Raw genomic sequence first — 18,578 nt, 5'->3', positions numbered from 1 at the left:
ACTGAGCTCTGACTCTGAGCTGAGTTTTATTTATTAATCCTATGACATATGCATCTGAACCTGTAAAGGAGAAAACAATGCTTCCAATTAAAAGGAACATTCTCAGGTTTATACCTGAGAAAATGTTCTTTGTCATAAAACACCCTTCCCATCATCATCATCATCATCATCATCATCATCATCATCATCATCATCATCATCATCATCATCATCATCATCATCATCATCATCATCATCATCATCATCATCATCATCATCATCATCATCATCATCATCATCATCATCCTCACCCAAGGCATAACTTTATAGATTCTACATAACATCAGGAGTTTTGCTGAGAAAACGGTATCGTTCTACATTTTAGTGTTGAAGAAGTGACACCTACTCTAGAAATGATGATAGCACATAATTATTACCTATGGCACTTTTTAGTCGATGCCAGCTCCTTTTTTTTTTCCTTAGTTGTCAAAATGACAACATTTACAGAATTTGAATGCTAAACATTTCTGCTTTTGAAAGGTAAAATTCAGGTTAATGGTTTCTTCTATTTCATGCAAAATTTTGGCATCTTAATGGGAGAATTATTATATTATATGGACTTTGACCTGAATTAATTTTCTTGTCAATCAGTGGCTACTAATCTACACAACAATACATACTATACTCATATTTTTGGAAAACTCAAAACTTGTATAAACACTATATATTTATGAGCTAAATTACCCTCTTAACTCGGGGAAATAAAATATTTTGGAGTTCTGATTCCTGACTGAATACACAATGATTAGTGATGCCATTGAACTCACCAAGCACTCTCTCTCCCAGTCCTCCCAGCTCCATGTAGGCACTCTGGAAAGCTTCTTTCCAGCCTTCATCCAGTGGCTGCTCCTGACCGTGGATCATGATGGTGCTGCACCTGTGAAGCATCCATTAATCATATGTTAACCTATACTTTTTTTCCACTGCAGCAGCTTATATTTATCATAAATGTCTGTACAGTAAAAACAGGTTAAAGGAACGGTTCACACACAAAAACAATAGAAATACAGTTATGATCTACAGTAGATCCTCACAACAACAGAAAGTCAGGAGAAATTTAATCTGTGAACCTGTTATTTCTGCTATTTCTTAGTGAAACTTTTTTTTTCTGAATGAAAACAACCTCAAATAATTTGAGATCAACAAAAAACTGTGAGCTTGTCTGGCACCCAAAAGAGAGAGTTCAGAGTTGATTTCAGTTTGCTGCCCACCTTTGAGGCTAAAGATTCTTTTTAGAAGAGCTCTTTGGATGATTTTCTAGCTTATCGCGACTATACAGAGAAGATTTCGGCTCACCAAAAGGATTTCAACAAAGAGTTTATCAGATGAACTTACTTCCAGTTTTACAAGTTAAATTAATTTTAATGACACTCACATGAAGCTCTGCTTGGTTATCTGATGACAGAAGAATCCATTGGACTCAACAGATACACACAGTGTGTTAATACAGTTTGATGATGTTTGTTACATCTTGGCTTCAAAATTTGTTTTTATAGGTTGGGAAAATCCAATATTATGAGAGCTAAACCAAAAGTTATGTAGGGAACTCATGAAAAACAAGAAAATGATAGCTGTGCTATATTACCCCCGAGACACACAATTGATCCAGTATGGATTAACCGACCTGTCCAAGATTCTCTCTGGTGCTCCCTTCATGACTAGAATATGACCGGAGGGATTGTCTTCCTCTTCGTGGATAGAGAGCTTGACAAGAAGACAAGAAGACTGGTGACAATTTTATCTTCAAACAAGATGCAACACACAGTTTATTAAATGTTTTAGCCAGAAAAACAGCTCATCACAAGCAAAAAATCCTCAGAAATAACTTGCCAAAAAATGTCAGCGATTACTGTTTGGATGTCACAGTCACAATTTTCCAAGTGGCTTAAAATAAGTCTTTTGAACCGGAACGCGTATTGTTCACCAAATGTGTTCACTGTATTTAAATGGCACTCAGTCATAGTCTCAAATGCATTCCTGTGGTGTCACACCTCACGTTGCCCATTCAGACACACACACACACACACACACACACATGCCCACACACCCACAAAACCCCAGGTAATTTGTATCTGAGTCACAACATATCTAATCTCAGACAACCAGAGGAAAATTGCCTTTTTTTTTTTTTGGTCTTCAACACAGACATTCCTATTTTAAGTCAGGAAACAGGAGCACAGAGGACATGCAGGAAGGCCTTTGTTTGCCTCAGCATCACTGTTGGCTTATTTGTATGCTGGCTCTAATCTCCAGGCAGGACGGGAAAGACATGTGTGTGGAAAACAGAAACGTGTCGCAATTCCCTGTTAGAGTTTCATATGATGACTTTTTTCTTACTTTAATATTAACCTTTCTTTTTGACAACATTGACTCTGGCAGTATTTAATAATGCCAGGCTTATAACATGAGGCCTTACAGAAGAGCCAGTTGTGACTGATATTGTGAAGAAAAATTATTGCACTACCCAGAAATTCATTCGACTTCATTTGCTGATGATGATGATGTTGTTTATGTACCACAATGTAGCTGTAAATTCACCGACTTTATTTTGGTTTTTTCATGTATTTAAACCAGGCATCACGGTGGTGCAGCGGGCGGCACTGGTGCTTTAGAGAAAAGATGGTTTTGGGTTCAATTCCTGTCTCTACGGAGTTTGTATGTTCTCTCTGGGTTCTTTGGTTCCGTTCCACCCCCCAAATTTATGCAAATAAGGTGAATCAGTCATACACAAATGTCCATAGGTGATTGTGGTATAGTTGTTTGTCTTTAGTTTGGCCCTGAGATGAGCTGGCGTCTCATCCGGGGTGTACCCTGCCTCTAGCTAGCCTGAAGCCAGCTGAGATAGGATGGATGGATGGATGGATGGATGGATGGATGGATGGATGGATGGATGGATGGATGGATGGATGGATGGATTTGAATCCATAAAATCTCACGTAAATCTTTCAGATTTACAGACCAGAGCTCCTGCAAAGAAAACCCCGCCTCTGAGCAGCTGAAGCCACGCCCCCCTCAGGTGAGGTATTGAACCACATTGCAGCTGCTTCTTCGTGGCTATAGGTGTTGTGTTTATGATCGGTTTGTTGGGCAGCTTTCAAAAACATGTGTATAACACAAATGTAAGTGAGTTGTCTCTGCAGAAGAGTTAACATGGTCCGACTGGCTCTTTCTGACGGAAAAACATTAAAAATTAACATGGGTGATTTAAAAAAAAAATTTTTAGAGACTTGAAAATTGTAGCATGTTTTAAAAATGATATTACCAATTCAAGAAGCACAAACAAAATTGTTAAAAGATAATATAAACGATATTACAAATATGTAAAAATGGGGAAGAAAATGCATTTGAAACCGTGTTAGAATGAAGGAAGTAAGCAGCGGCTGTGGATTCGGTTCAGAATGGTCCTGCGGATTGCTTTTCACTGTAGACTTGCATCAGCTTCCAGCTCAAAGCCGTGATGCAACATTAATCCCGTACCTGATACTTGTTGGTGGAGTTGAAAGGAATCTCTGCCACTTTTGGGTTTCTGGCTCTCATATCACGAACACTCCCACTGCACAGCTCAATGCATTTCAACAGAGCGGACTCTGATGCGTCTCCCGCTGTCTCCCTCTGGGGAAGCACACACAGACACACACATTAGCACAATCGCTCACACATTCACGGTGAGGAATATCTCAGCAGCTGCATTTATCACACAGTGAGAGAGAGAGATGAGGTGGTGGTGGGGGTGCTGGGGGGGGGGTGCTTTAACTGATTAAAGCAGCACCTGAGAGGATTTTTGTGGATTTCTGTTACAGCTCTCATTAATGATGTAGATACCTGAGTATCCCCCAAGTCTGCCAATGTGGACACATTGTTCTCAAATCTGTGCAAAAAATGTATCTAGCAGTACTGAAATAATAATAATTTTTTTTATAATCTTAGCGACTAAAAAATGATTTGTTTAAAGCAGCTACTTTTTCTTCCAGTAAAAATTTGCAAGTCGGTCTGAAATATAAATAATTCTTAAGGTCTCTTAAGGGTTTTCTAAGGATATGGATGTAAAGTCTGTATATGAGCCAATCACGTGATGCTCAAAGTCTACAGTAAGGAAGGAAGCACTGGACCAATGCCTAAGTGACTGGCAAGGTTTTAACTAGCAAGTAAAGTTGTTTGAAAATATGAACATTTAGAATGTTTCAATAGGAGCACTGTGTCTTTTTGAATATATGTAAAAGTGGCCTATTTATAACTCTCAGAATTGAATCATCCCATTTAGATGCACATTGCTCAAACAGAAATGTGTGTTCTTTTTTTTTTTTCAGGTTTATTCCAACTTGTGTGGCAGATCTGTTCAAATGTCGTTCAGATCTTAAAGAAGAAATTCCTTCTCTGATAATCTGTAAAAAAAAACAACTCCCTTGATAAAAAATTCATCTGTGCTTTTCGGAGCCACTTCATTAAAACTCATACTGAACTGATTGACCCAACGCCCAGTATTCCAACGAGCACCGAGCTAACGCAAGAGATTTCCCTTTTGTTCCTGTTTATTCATTCATGAACAGCCGGGAAAACAAGGACACGCACTCCTTAAGATTTGTCCTTGTTTGCGCCTTTTCATGAATGAGTAAACAGACAGAGGAAATTCTATTCCTCTCCCTTTCTGGGTGAATTTGAGGACTTGTTTTTTGTAATGGCAGTAAAGGCAGTGCATTGACTGGTTTGTTTAAGTGTCGTCAAGAGATATGGCTGTTATCTAACGTGGGGAGGAATCCTACGCTCTTTGAGAAGCGCTCAGTCTGCGGTTGAGGCATCTGCTCCCACCAGAGGCCAGGATGCTGAGAGTCTCCCTCAGGTGACTGCAGTACTAACTTACCCATCAGTGTGTGTGTGTGTGTGTGTGTGTGTGTGTATGTGTATGTGTGTGTGTGTGTGTGTGTGTGTGTGAGGAGGCTCTTTCCATGGGTTGCACTGGCACTAGAATCGACAAATTATTTCCCAGAACTGTGTTTTTCCTTGTGGATGTCGTGGGTGAGAATCGGCTGGCCTCTACTTGAGAATTAAGTTTTGTTGTCTTTATTTATTTATTTGGAAATCTCAACTTTACCGCTACAACTTTATGTATTATTCATAGTTACTGTTTACTTTTTTAAATAATTTTGACTTTGATTACCTTTTACTTGTTTACATTTTTGAAACTGAGACATTTGCTCCTTTTTATTTAAATTAAGCTGTGAGTTTGGCGTCTTCACGCAGCTACTTTTATTTTAATTTGTATTGCAAATTTATAAGTCGAGAGAAGTTGCTGGTAATTGTGTGATTTCATGCCTACATTTATACTTTGCATCTCTTTTCTGCCTTACTTGAACCGTCATTATTGTATCAATTTGTTGTTATGAACAAAACCTTTAAGAGGCTAAAACCAACACGGAGTCTAAGATTGAAAATATGCTTCACAATCTGTCTTTACTGCAGTAAAAGAATATATTTTATTTTTATTTGTGTTTTTAACTGGTTTTTGGTGGTCAGCATCAGGTTGTCCAAACACAACAAACATAACCAACATGTTTGGAGGAATAAAATGGAGTTGTTTTCCTCCAAATCCATTGTTCCAAAGTTTAGTTAATACAGTTTGGATTATAACTTTTATTTTATAATCTAGTGTTTTTATTACTTTGCAATACAACTATTTGACAAAAGTTAGAGATGGCTTGCAGTTTTAATTAATGTGTGGATACAGAAATCCTCTTTATTAATTGTTTGACTCAATTCGACAAAAAAGTACATTTTATTCAATTCTCCTTTGAGAATTTTTTTTATTTTTGGACTGTGAGGTTTTAAATCTCACAATTCCAACAATAAATTTCATTTTAATGCACAAAAAAAAAACATTGGGGACACTTCAACTTCTACTTCAAAACCAGATAATTGGAAAAAGTAATAGAACTTGATCATATTTTACAGAAAGTCAGGAAAAACATTGTTCAAAAAAATAGCTGAGTTCAGTTAGTAAGGTCATTGGTAATGTAAAAGAAAAAAAGGTGTTAAACAGCGGGCCTTTATTTAAGAATCAAGGCTGCGTGCTGGTTGTGTGTTTGTCATTGAAAAACAGAGTAAAATGGGTGGTTCAAAGGATAGTTCCGAAGAAGGGCGTTCTTTGATTAAAAAAGTTAATAAAAGAGGGGAAAACCTACAGTGAAGTGCAGAAAAGGATAACAAATGCTTTAAAATGGCAGCTAAAACCACAAAAGCGAGGAAGAAACAGAAAGACAACTATTTGAATAGATCAGAGAATAACCAAAATGGCAAAAGTTCATCATCACAATACTGGAAGTAGTCATGCTGCAGTATGCTGAAGAGAAAAAGGTGTGTCAACAAGACAATGACCCCAAACACACCAGCAAGTGAGCAAAATCATGGTTCCAGACGAGCAAAATGCAAATAATAGGGTGACCAGCACAATGTCGGGACCTTAATCCCAGAGAAAACTTGTGAGCTGACATAGAAGATGTTGTTCATGATGCAAAACCAAGAATGGTTATGCAACTAAATATGAGTTTATGAATCTCAGGAAGGTTGAATCTTCAAACTTTTCTTAGTTTTTACAGTAGATTTTTGAGTTTGCAAATGAAGATGTTTTTGAACATTTTATTCTTTGACTTTTGTTGAAATACGATCAAATTTAATTACTTTTTCAAACTTTCTTGCTTTGAAAAAGAATGCAGAGTCCCGTTTGAACCTTTGTGTGTATTAAAGTAACATTTATTTGAAGAATTCTGAGTTTTACTTTTCTTTTTAAACACACTGCTATTATTCTGAACATAACTGTATGAACCTTGTTCAAAGATAATCAATTCTTTCAGGCTCACAAAAAGCACAAACTTTTATTTGCTGACATCCAACTGTTCAGACAAAATCAAGGGAGGACGGCTGACTTAACGGACCTCTTTTCTTTACCTGAACACCCCCCCCCCACCTAAACCCTGAAAAACCTGCTGTGTTCTTTGTGTGTTCTGAAAGTACATACCATCACAACGGGAAAGTCTTCCTGTCCGGCTTTAAACTCAGCTCTGTTGCACAGAGCGGCCACACGAGACAGTGGAATCCAGGTGGCAGAGGTCCTGTCAAAACCCAAACCTGAGAGAATAGCAGAGGGACTTGTGTCAAAATTTATTTCAAGTACGGCACATGTTATATTTATGCCACCGACTTAACTCTCGCTTCACAGAGCAGCAGTGGATATTGCTGCTAAACAACCAAGGCCATTTGAGCGATCATTTTTTTCTTTGACAATAGTGATTTTTTTTTGTTTTTGTTCAGTTCCTCCGTAATAAAAACGTTCAAATTTAATATGAATGTGTCAAAATAAAAAAGCTCTTTGGAAATTTCCCGTATCAAAACATTTCATCCCCTACCGCCCAGTCGAACTAAAATGACCCTCAGTCCTGCTACCGGTGCAGACATTCATTTTTCATTTATCTTAGACTCTCTGGAGTGGTCCCTGTCACTGCTATTGTGAAAACAGAATATGATAGTGTCACTCAACAGACAGTAAACAGTGGCAAACTGTGGCTGAACTTGTTCAGCTTGACAAAAGCAAAGTGCAGGAGGCTTAGAAAGCTGCAACGGTGGCAAAAATGGTGTGCAGTCCTGAGAGGTGCATTGGTATTTTAAGGGACTTCCACTGTTTCAGACCAACAGGGTAAATCTGCACTGCTGTGGCTACTTTTGTTTTTGGTATGATTATTCAATCATCTGGGTCAACACTCATTGGTATGAAAAGAGCTCCTTTTTTCTTCCAAACCTTCTAGTTTTTTTATTTGTTTTTTTTTTATTATTTAAAAAAAAAAGCTTTTAAATTTGGCTCGAGTTCTCTTTTCAGTAGGAGACAGGAATCAATTGGTTCTGCAAAAAAAACAAAAAAAAAACGACTTCATGGGAAAATAAATGTTTGTTGCTGAGTGGTTGAGCTGCCCGTTGCATATCAGTGCTCAATTAATCAAAGCAGCCGTGAGAAGAGGTTGTTGGCGTGAACGCTGGACGGATATATTTTGGCAGGTGGTCACGCTCCCTCTCCCCCTCTTTGCGTCTGTCAGACCTCCTCTCCCCGTCTCTCCTCCTTCCTCTCTCTCAGTCTTACCGGTCTGGTCCTCGGTGGTGTCGACCTCGTGGATCTGATCGTCGAACCACATGTGGGCCACCGTCATGCGGTTCTGGGTCAGCGTGCCCGTCTTGTCAGAACAGATGGTGGAGGTGGAGCCGAGAGTCTCTACGGCCTCCAGGTTCTTCACCAGGCAGTTCTTCTTGGCCATTCGTTTGGCAGTCAGAGTCAGACACACCTGGGAGTGTGTGTGTGTGGGGGGGGGGGGGGAGTGGAGGGGGGGGTGAGTGAAGAAGGGATGAAGGGAACAGAAAGACGAGGTGTGCATGGATGATGGAGAGTCAAAGAAGGGGAGTGAAAGCACGTGTTTGCAAAGGTGCATTCAAGTGTTCGTGGAAACCGTTTGCAGTAAAGGTGCTTCAGACCATCAGAGTGTGTTGACATGTGTGTGTGTGTGTGTGTGTGTGTGTGTGTGTGTGTGTGTGTGTGTGTGTGTGCGTGCAGGTGTGTTTGGATGACTGCATAAAAATAGGTGCAAAGGATCAAAGTATAGACATTTTACATACGTTTAAAATGCATATACGTGAACACACACACACAGCAACGAATACAGCACCATCATCTGCGTACATGGATAACGGTGTGTTTAAGGCAAAAGCAACTGAAACCAGTCTCTGGGAGAACGTCTATTTTCTGGGACCAGTGAAACGTCGACTGATGGCATTTCAAACGCCAGCTGGCATCCGCCTCTCAGTTTGTCATTGTTGCAGAGAAAGTCAGACACACTTTGAACATTTCAGCTACTTCTACTGTCAGTAATAAATCACTGGCCACGCTTTTAGTCTTCAGCTATACATCTGAACCACTACTGAAGGTAAATGAGAGTTAGAAAGAGCGCAGGTGTAACTAACATGGATGTTGTTGACTCTGTTTCATTTAGGTGTGCTGTAGGGAGCCATGACGGCGAGAACTGGCGCTCTTAAAGCTGCATTAATCAATTATTCTACGGTAACAACAGCTCAGATTCCTGCATGTAATGAGGAACATCTGTTCACAACAACAAAGGTGTGGGATATTAACACCTAACTCTGCTCTTTGATTGGTGGTTTCTACAAAGGTTTTAAACCTCTTCTACCTCATTATTTTGATTTTCAGGCCCAAAGAATTCAGTTTCATCAACGTTTTTTGAAGGCAACTGAAGGAAAATGCTTGTCAGACACACTCTAAGGTAGATGTAATGCAGCAAATAGCTGACAATAAAAGTTAGCACGCGGTTGGTGACGATGGTAAAAAACAACACTGATCAGACGTTTGATGGATGTGTCCTAATATAAGGGTCGTTTTTTTATAACATGATAGTTCAGTTTGAGTTTATATGATCTGAAATAATGCTTTAGTGATTTATTTAACCAGTTTATACAGGTTCAAACATCGATCCCATGTCCAGTCCACCCGCCATTTATCTCCACCTTCACAGTCGTTCCTACAGCTCAGTTGATTTTCATTTGGAAAAACTACAGGCAAGCCTTTTCAACCTGTCTTGTTGTTACAGTGCAGTAACTTACGACTTTTCCCCAGGGTTGTGTTCACTCATCCCATGAGTAGATTACAAACCCTCCTCGCTTCGCTTACTGTAAACTGAGCAGCTTCCAATCAGCCTCCATCATGAAAAAAATCGAGCATCACTCACGGTAACTGTAGCCAGCAATCCCTCGGGTACATTCGCCACGATGATGCCAATCAGGAAGATGACGGCCTCCAGCCAGGTGTACCCCAGGATGAGGGACAGGATGAAGAAGGTCACGCCCAGGAAGACGGCCACGCCCGTGATGATGTGGATGAAATGTTCGATCTCTATGTTGATGGGAGTGCGGCGGACTTCGAGCTCAGAAGCCAGAGTGGCGATGCGCCCCATCACCGTCCGGTCACCGGTCGCTATGACGACGCCGTGGGCTGTACCTGGACAAACAGAATCGGTTAAACCAAGGATGTTCACATTACATACATGAATGAAAATGAGTTAACTATGGCCGATCCTGAGATAATTGACTGCAGAGGTGATGGGTGGATGAAGGGTGGTGATGGATGGAGGCTTTGGTTCGTGATCAATAGTCAATGGGCTAAACTGGAGAAAAATGCCTCAGGTAACAGGAACATGTGTTTGTGAAAGGAATATCAAAACACTTTCAAGAGACAACTCTTTCTAGGAAAAAATAAAATTATATATATATACACTTTTCCACGGCCAAATATATTTTTTTCTTCAGTATATTAAATTGGAGACCCAAAGGAGACAGATGCTTCATGTGTTACATGAAAAATATGTTTAATGTAATCTATATATAGAGAGAGAAATGGAGCCCGGACCTCTGAGAATGAACTGAACTCCCAACATGCTGTATTTACGGCTGATTAATTTATTACATGTAAATTTCCGCTACTGAATCCATCTGTACAAGAAAACCTTTAGCAGTGAAAAGATACCCAAATATAACACTTCCACCACGAGCTAACAAATGCTAATGCCCATGAGTTACTACATGTAATTTGTAAATGAGTTAATGAATTGTAAGTTTTCTTATACTTAAAAATAGCAATTAATGAATGTCTTATACTTTGTAAATTAACTGTACATAAGACCGACATTGGCGATTAGACGTAGAATAACAGCATAGTGGGAAAATTCTAATTAGGAAATTACTTTAAATGGTTAACACTAAATTAAATTCCACTTAGACCCTAATCCTAAACATAAATCTCTATTGGTCGAACTCATATTTAACCTTCAGGTATATGATGTCACATATTCCTGGTGTGGTAGCGATGTAAAACAATGTTCCAGATGGCTAAAAAAAAAAAAAAAGACACTTATAAGATGTAATCTCATCCAGATGTGGCCGACTGACCCTCGACACAGTTGGTGGAGAAGAAGCAGATGTTGCGGGTCTCCAGAGGGTTGTCGTGCGTGAACTCCGGGGAGCGAGTCTGAGGCTCAGATTCACCTGTCAGGGAGGAGTTGTCCACCTTTTGCATGTACAGGAAGAGAGGAAGAGTGTTACCCACGGAGAGTGATGGGCAGAGAGAGAAAAGGTGACAGGGTGGAAAGTAAAGAAGCAGTTGTGATCTTAGAGAGTTGATCATCACTGTAATTATACTGCGTCAAAATCCAGCCGGATAAACCAAAAAGATAAATGCTTGTCCAGACCAAAGGTGACAGTTATAGTAAAAAATAATGGTATAGTTTGAGTAGAGGAAGACAGAACAGATTGGTATCAGTTGGATAGATTATGGGATAGTCTGTCAAAGCGCTGCAATGATTGCAATGCGTGTATATGTGAATAAAATATGTGACAGCTAAGGTTTATAAAAAACTTGGTATCACTCAACGTTCAAAGAAAGATAAATGACTTTATGCCACTCGTGAAATTTACTCAATGGGGGCTGACCTTTGGCGAGCCCGGAGGAAAAATGTTGTCTGGCACAAATTGGGAGATGTGGACCAAACGAGAACTGAGACGCTGAAAAATGCTGACAAGGTCTCATCACTTCATCACAATTGGATGGATGTTGCTAAATTTTTACACAGACATCGATTGTTGTTGAGTCTGATGAAAACCTGATTATTTTTTTATTTATTAATTCCATTATAATAAAATTTCAGCATGGTGACATTAACTTGAAATGTAAGTCTTGAGTCACTTCAGTGACTAATCCCAATGAGACTTTCATACCACCACCACCACCACCCCCCTCCAGGACTGAGCCTGGCAACCCCTCCCCTATACCTTGCATCCGCTGGAAGAGATCACTCGCAGGTCAGCTGGGATACGATCCCCCCCTTTGATCTCCACCAGATCTCCCTGCACCACAAGCTCAGCATTGATGTGCATCTTCTCCCCCTCCCGGATCACCAGCGCTTGCTGGCATGACCCAAAAGAGAAAAAAAAAAGAGAGAGAGAGAGAGATGAGAAAGAAAGAAGGGAGAGTTACGAGGAAGAGGTTTCAGGAACAGAGGAAGGATTTAGTCGGAGGAAGACGGGGAAATGTGATGAAATAAAGACGCCACAGGGTGTGGAGTTGTGTGAAAAGAGGAGATAGAGGAAAAAGACAAGTAGGAGAAAAAACTAGACAAGGAGGGAGTGAACACAGCCTAAACAGATTAAAGTATTAGGTAATCGAAGTGCTAGAGGTCGATAACATGGGGTGGGGGGGGGGTTCTATGCAAACACACACAATCTAGAGTTGGCTCAAACGTTTATTCTTCCTTTGCACAAGCTTATTAGGTTTCCACTCAAGTGAGTGTGTAAGCCTTACTTGAGGGACGGCTTATTGATTCGGAGCAAAAACGCACCGACTCACCTGAGGCACCATCTTCTTGAAGGAGTCCATGATTCGGGAGCTCTTGGCTTCTTGGAAGTAGGAGAAACAACCGGTGATGATGACCACAGCCGCCAGAACCACACCCAGGTACAACTGAGAGACACGAAGGTAAACGTTGGCATCATCGATTGGATTGGGCGAACTGGGAGGAATATAGAGGTGAGAAAACCCCCAGAAAAGCTTCTTGTTTGTAGTTGTAGGTTTTAGAAGAGGAAGCTGAATCCGCATTTTGTTATTCCTGTCGTCTCCAAGTGTAACATCTGTCTCACAAAAATACAAAACCTAGAATCGATCTGCAAGGCCACCAAGAGATGCTTCTGAACCGGAGCCTGCATGGGTTTGTAGACTTTCGTCGAAGCTTTTATTTTGGTGTGTTTTTCTTTTATTTACAATAAATATTTACCGCTCTCCCAGCAAAAAAACCCCCGCTGCTATTTGTTGAGCTCTACATGATGCAAACAAGACAACCAGGCACTTTAAATGAATGTGTCTTCCAGCTGGCGTACTGTATGTCCTGGACTCCTAGAAAACAACGCTTCTAAACCCCTGAAAACTTCAGTCTTTTTCTCTTTTTTTGGAAGGCGCTGCTTTCATTTGACAGGAACAACAGAATACTTACCTTTTTTACATCTGAATACCTCTTCTTTTACTGCTGAACTGCAAATTCTCCTAATCCGGGAAATACACGTGTATCCTCAGAAAAGTGATTTCCCAGCGCTGCTTTCGATTCAGTGTTCCTGGAGTTTGTCTAGACATACATTTTTCATTCTTTATCTTATTTTTTTTGCAGATTTAAGATCAGCCCTTTGCCTCTTCTTGCTTCTGGAGACGTGACATATTTGAATCCTGCTTAACTTTAATTTCCAGATTCCAAACATGAACTCTTCATAATATATATATTTTTAAACTTAAACTTTTCCTCTAATGGAATAAGACAATGGAATACCTCAGATGGAAACACGAGAAGTAATAAAAAGGGTTGTTTAAGTTTTAATTAAACAACAGCGATGTGGAATCTCTGTTAGGTGGAATTTTCATCTTGAAAAAAAATGTGCTTTTACATTATGCAAAGGCTGAAAGTGCCAACGCTGCAAGCAGTCGGGGGCTTTGAAGTGGCTCATCGGAACACCCAGCCGAACAGACTCACCACTGACTGTGGAGATTAAATCATGGGGAGATTAAAGTTATCACATGCGTGCACGCATGTATATCTATCTGCTATATGTTGTACATTATAAAAATGACTTAAATTAAAGATTACGTAATAATGACTGTAAGCCATGAAGAACCGGAGGCTGCATCTGATCTGTCAGTCGATCTAGTAGGACAGTTTCTTGTTAATGTGTGTGTTTTTGTGTGTCCACAGTCCCCCCACTTCATATGTGACTACCATATAAGGTGTGTGTGTGTGTGTGTGTGTGTGTGTGTGTGTGTGTGTGTGTGTGTGTGTGTGTGTGTGTGTGTGTGTGTGTGTGTGTGTGTGTGTGTGTGTGTGTGTGTGTGTGTGTGTGTGTGTGTTCTCAGAGGTTCTCACGTTGTCATTGGGTGCTTCATCCTCCGTGGCCACCTGGATGCTGTAGGCCAGGAAGCACAGGATGGCACCGATCCAAAGCAGGATGGAGAAGCCACCGAACAGCTGACGGCAGAACTTCACCCACTCCGGGGTGGTGGGGGGAGGAGTCAGGGCATTAGGGCCGTCCCTCTTTAGAATCTCCGCAGCTCTGGCATTGGTCAGGCCCTGAAGGAAAGAGATCTGGGAATTAAAGGACTGGAGATTTTATGGCGACACCAGTTGTGTTTTTACCTCGGCTAAAAGACAATTCCTCTGCTGCACAATATCAAGAATATCAAGTATTCCTGCCTTGTGTGTGTGATGCTCATCCTGTATGTGTGTGTGTGTGTGTGTGTGTGTGTGAGAGAGAGAATGTATCTGCAACATAAAGTCTTCATGCTGTTTGTGGGATTATAGAAGTTCGTGTGCGCACGGATGTGTTTGTGCTTGAGGGATTAAAGATGAATGAGGCTCCAGGTGAGTCTGGGATGCTGTGGTAGATCTGACCCGACCGACAGGAAAAAAGGTCAGTTTCAGTTTGGATTCCACTCTTTGTGGAGGAAAAAAAAAATCACCTGAAAGATTTTACAACGACCTTCTTGTTTTGCGTGTGTGAATGTTACCAGTGTGAGATCCACTCCGTAGAGCTTCCCAAGATCATCCAGAGATATTTTGTGGTCATCCTGCAGGGATTAAATAAAAAAAAAACACAACATTTTATTTTAATTTGTGAAACGGAATCAGACTGACATTAATTGGCTTTTCAAATTAGAAGGGAATTTGTCTTTGACATGAATGGGAAACAACCATTTAGGGGGGTGAAATTACATTCTGTCCAGGCACTTCTTGCTGAATTAGTGAAAGGAACTTTTAAAAAAACCACCAAAATAAAAGTAGCGTACACATCCGTCTTACTGAATGAATACTTAACTTGCTCTATCTGACATGCATTCAGCTGATTTTCACCTGATTCATCCTTCACGGCTGATTAAACAGCTTTAGGTTCTCTAGAGGTAAAAACCGCTCGCAACAAAATCAATCCTGAACCACTTCAAACAAAATAAAAATAAAAAAAAATTGTGTTTCTAGGTCCATTTTGTAATTCGGTGGCAAGTTTGTGTTATTATTCTCGTGCAACTGACCAAATATCACCTTGACATATTTCTGCTGTTGCTGGAATGTAGTTCGGTGCTGCAGCTACATGGATTCAGCAAGTTGTCAGGATGCTGTCAGTCCCTCAGAATGAAGGGATGTTTTCTCCACTCAACGATTAGATGAGGGAGAATTCCACCAAGTGAAATATAGCTGCTAGTCATGTCCCGGCGTTCATAAAGTAGATTCTTAATCAGGATTCATTTATAAACCACATCCGACGATGATCAGATGTTTTTTGTGGTTGTTAGTTGGGGGAAAAAAATGTAGAAAATCACCAAGATGAACAAGAGGCAGACTGATGGAGGTAAAGCTGGTCTTTGTTGCACTCTGGACTAAGCTATCGGCGGTATCCGAAGAATTCTTTAATCAGCCACACCAACCTGATCGCTGACAAGAGCTGCTTTTATCAGAGATACTGCATGCGGCTACAGTTACACAGGTTTTCATTGGCATCGCTTGGCTGCGTTCTGACAGCCTCTCACCGAGATACAGCCTCCACAAGACAAACTCTGCACTCCACCGTTGGTGGCCCACAAATTATTCAGCATCCTTCTGTTTACAGAGAGGAGCAGCCAGAGGGTGGTCGAAGAGATGGGGGGGAAAGGGGGGACCGAGCTGGCTCAGAGGCGACTACACTAAGCAGGCTGGATTCCCATTTGCTTTGCGAGGCCCCCTTGTTTTCATCCACGGCCTTGTTAAATAACCCAGTGCATTCGGCGTAAACGTGATTCAGGATCTTTCGGGGAGTGGCGGAGATAGAATCAATTACCATTGCAGAGTGAGTGTGGGCTGGATCCCTGACAGCTTGTTATTCTTACCAAGGACACCTCCTTCTTCAGCTCATCCAAGTCCCTGTCCTTCTTTTTCTTCTTCTTCCCTCCATTCTCTGCGCCGCACTAGAGGGAACGACGAAGAAAGAGAGAGAGATTAGCATCCATCAGGGCTGGAGGCTCAGGGACGTGTGGTCAGGGGGGAGGCAGGGCCTCACCTGCATCATGAGGAGTAATAAAAAAATTATGATTTAAAAAAAAATTTCTTCTCAACTTTAGCATCTCTGGTCGGTGCGTTATAGTGATTTTCCAATGATGCTCATTATTTCTGAATCTGGGTTCTCCAGGTTTCTCCAAAAACATGCAACTTAGCTGAATTGGTCCATAGGTGTGAATGTGAGTGTGAGTGTGTCTATGTTCCTGTGTGATCCCATGATGAGCTGGCGACTTGTCCAGGGTGTACCCACCTCCCACTCATAGTTAGCTTGGGTAGGCTCCGGTGTAACCCATGATCCGGATTCGGATCAGGAGCTGAAGACGAGACGGTTACGCAATGGTCTCGCCTTCAAGAAGATGAATGAATGAATGAATGAATGAATGAATGAATGAATGAATGAATGAATGAATGAATGAATGAAGGACACAGCTGCAGACTGTTCTTTCTAAAGTTTGCTCCAAACAAAAGCCAGACGTGGTATGCATGTCTAAACTTAACAATTTCTCAAAAATGGGTTACGAAACGGGATCTAATTAATAAACGAAGACCAATGATGGTGATCAGCCTATGAAGCCAAACCCACTTAGGAAAAGTCATATGCTTGTGTCCGCATTGTGCCATGTGTGTGAAAAGCCATCTGCATTCACAACCATGAGTCACAAGATCAGTGTGAGCACAACGGATGGTGTGCTCGCTGCTTCACTTCAGTTTGGCAAAACCATTTGCTGAATATGGAGGAGAAAACATTTCATTCACATGGTGCAAGTTCCTCGTTTGTGCGAGCGACGGCGTGTGTGTGTGTTTGTGTGTGTGTGTGTGTGTGTGTACACTGAACAGTTGGAAGAATGGTGCATCATGGAAATCATCTGCTGCTGTCAGTCTCCTCTTAGCAGCACGTGTGCATGTCATTGAAGAAGGGATGGAGAGAAAGAGAGAGAGAGAGATTGAGTGGAAACTAATCTACAAAGAGTGGAGGAGTGAGTCAAAAGGAGGGACTGAAAACTGTCTAGTATAGCATTTGCCCACCGCCAACACTAGTCTGTCCTGCCATAAAGCTAAATGGAACAGGCCCAATGGAGGGAATAAAACAAAATTATGTGATTACCAAGTAAACAGCAAATCGTGAAGCAAACGTTTTGAGGAGAAACGCCACAATCCTGAGATGTTACTGCTATAAAAAAAAAAGGGGGGGGGGGGGGGAGTGAAACTCTGAGACGTGAAGCCCTGCAGACACGTTTGAGGATCTCGGTATTTTTCCACCATGCGTGTCCACGCCATATGTTCTGACCGTACATAACCTACAGCAGGAATGTAGTGTCAGCCGTGTTCACCCATTCATGACTGGAGGAGCTTGAATGTAATGGGAAAAAACACAAAACAAGACTTTTTATGTAAGTTTGAAGAAATAAAGAGAACTCACCCCTTTGCCCATGCTGGCCGTCCAGACAGGTATTTAAAGAGAAGGGGAGTGTGCTCAGGAAGTATGTCTCAACTGAGACCTCCTGTCCCCCCCCACCCCCAACATGCTGGTGACTTCTTTGGGCATGGCAACTCCCTCCAATCCGCAGCAAACATCCATTTCTCTCTCTGATTACTCGCCCCCCTGTCAGGGTAACACGAGTCATACCACCCCCATGTCCTCCCCACGACCAAATCCTGTCTCAGAGCCTCTAAGCACATACAGAGGTGGTTGTATTTGTGTACCTGCACCTGCCTCAATATGTCCCCCCACCCACACAAACAGGAGAAAGAACAACAGCCCATCAGTCCCTAACAGATGTAATAAACAGACGCCAATATTAGCCTTTAATATTTGCCACAACATTCAGTCGTTTGGATTCTGGCCACAGACTGAATCCTCAGGGATTGACTTGCAAATAAGTCCTGTGATAAGACATGTAATCATTCAGAATTTGACACTTAAAAAGATTAATCCTTTACATTTTTCTTTTTTTCATCTGCTCCAAAAAAAACAAAATCGACTCATAGCCAAAATCAGGCTGCAATTAGCTTTAAGTCCAACATATTTACAACGTAAGGTGGGTCATCATCGCTTCGCCCACGCAACAGATGGATAAGGAGCAAATATTTTCTTACTCAAACGCATGCTCAGAGTCGACAGAACGTTTGGAGTCGTCCTGTGTTGAAATGCTTCCAGTCTTGTATTTACTTTGATGTCTGGGCGACATAGAATGCTCATTTTCTTCCAGTTTTCTTAACTGTCTGTTTCCAGGGAAACACTCCCTTTGTTTGCTTTTCTGTCTATCACAAAAAGATAAACAATGGATAAAAGAAGGCCCGTAGTTAAGTTTATCGTAAATATTCACTATTGGACCTGTGAGATAAGCCCAAGAACTTATAAAATAGTTGAATGTATAAACC

General features: G+C 41.1%; 1 protein-coding gene across 2 annotated transcripts in view; it reads right to left on the bottom strand.

The window, feature by feature from the left end:
* atp1a2a (ATPase Na+/K+ transporting subunit alpha 2a) overlaps nt 1-17,718 on the bottom strand; it is a 30,903-nt gene extending 13,185 nt beyond the window's left edge. The window contains exons 1-13 of one of the 2 annotated variants that reach the window (XM_068340468.1): nt 17,617-17,718; nt 16,028-16,105; nt 14,678-14,737; nt 14,037-14,240; nt 12,482-12,595; nt 11,908-12,042; nt 11,029-11,146; nt 9,813-10,081; nt 8,162-8,360; nt 7,049-7,158; nt 3,517-3,651; nt 1,664-1,743; nt 807-916 (exon numbers count right to left, since the gene is read on the bottom strand). In XM_068340468.1, coding sequence (XP_068196569.1) covers nt 807-916; nt 1,664-1,743; nt 3,517-3,651; nt 7,049-7,158; nt 8,162-8,360; nt 9,813-10,081; nt 11,029-11,146; nt 11,908-12,042; nt 12,482-12,595; nt 14,037-14,240; nt 14,678-14,737; nt 16,028-16,105; nt 17,617-17,628 — 1,624 coding nt within the window. In that variant the 5' untranslated portion in view covers nt 17,629-17,718. Of the gene's footprint in view, nt 1-806; nt 917-1,663; nt 1,744-3,516; nt 3,652-7,048; nt 7,159-8,161; nt 8,361-9,812; nt 10,082-11,028; nt 11,147-11,907; nt 12,043-12,481; nt 12,596-14,036; nt 14,241-14,677; nt 14,738-16,027; nt 16,106-16,197; nt 16,716-17,616 lie in introns of those variants that run through there. The other variant, XM_068340469.1, reaches the window with a different exon arrangement.
* Nucleotides 17,719-18,578: the final 860 nt, after the last annotated feature.

Source organism: Antennarius striatus, chromosome 18, assembly GCF_040054535.1.
Source record: "Antennarius striatus isolate MH-2024 chromosome 18, ASM4005453v1, whole genome shotgun sequence".
NCBI classification, from domain to species: Eukaryota; Metazoa; Chordata; class Actinopteri; order Lophiiformes; family Antennariidae; genus Antennarius; species Antennarius striatus.
Note: the sequence above shows the minus strand (reverse complement) of the source record. Positions and strands in the feature narration are given on the sequence as shown.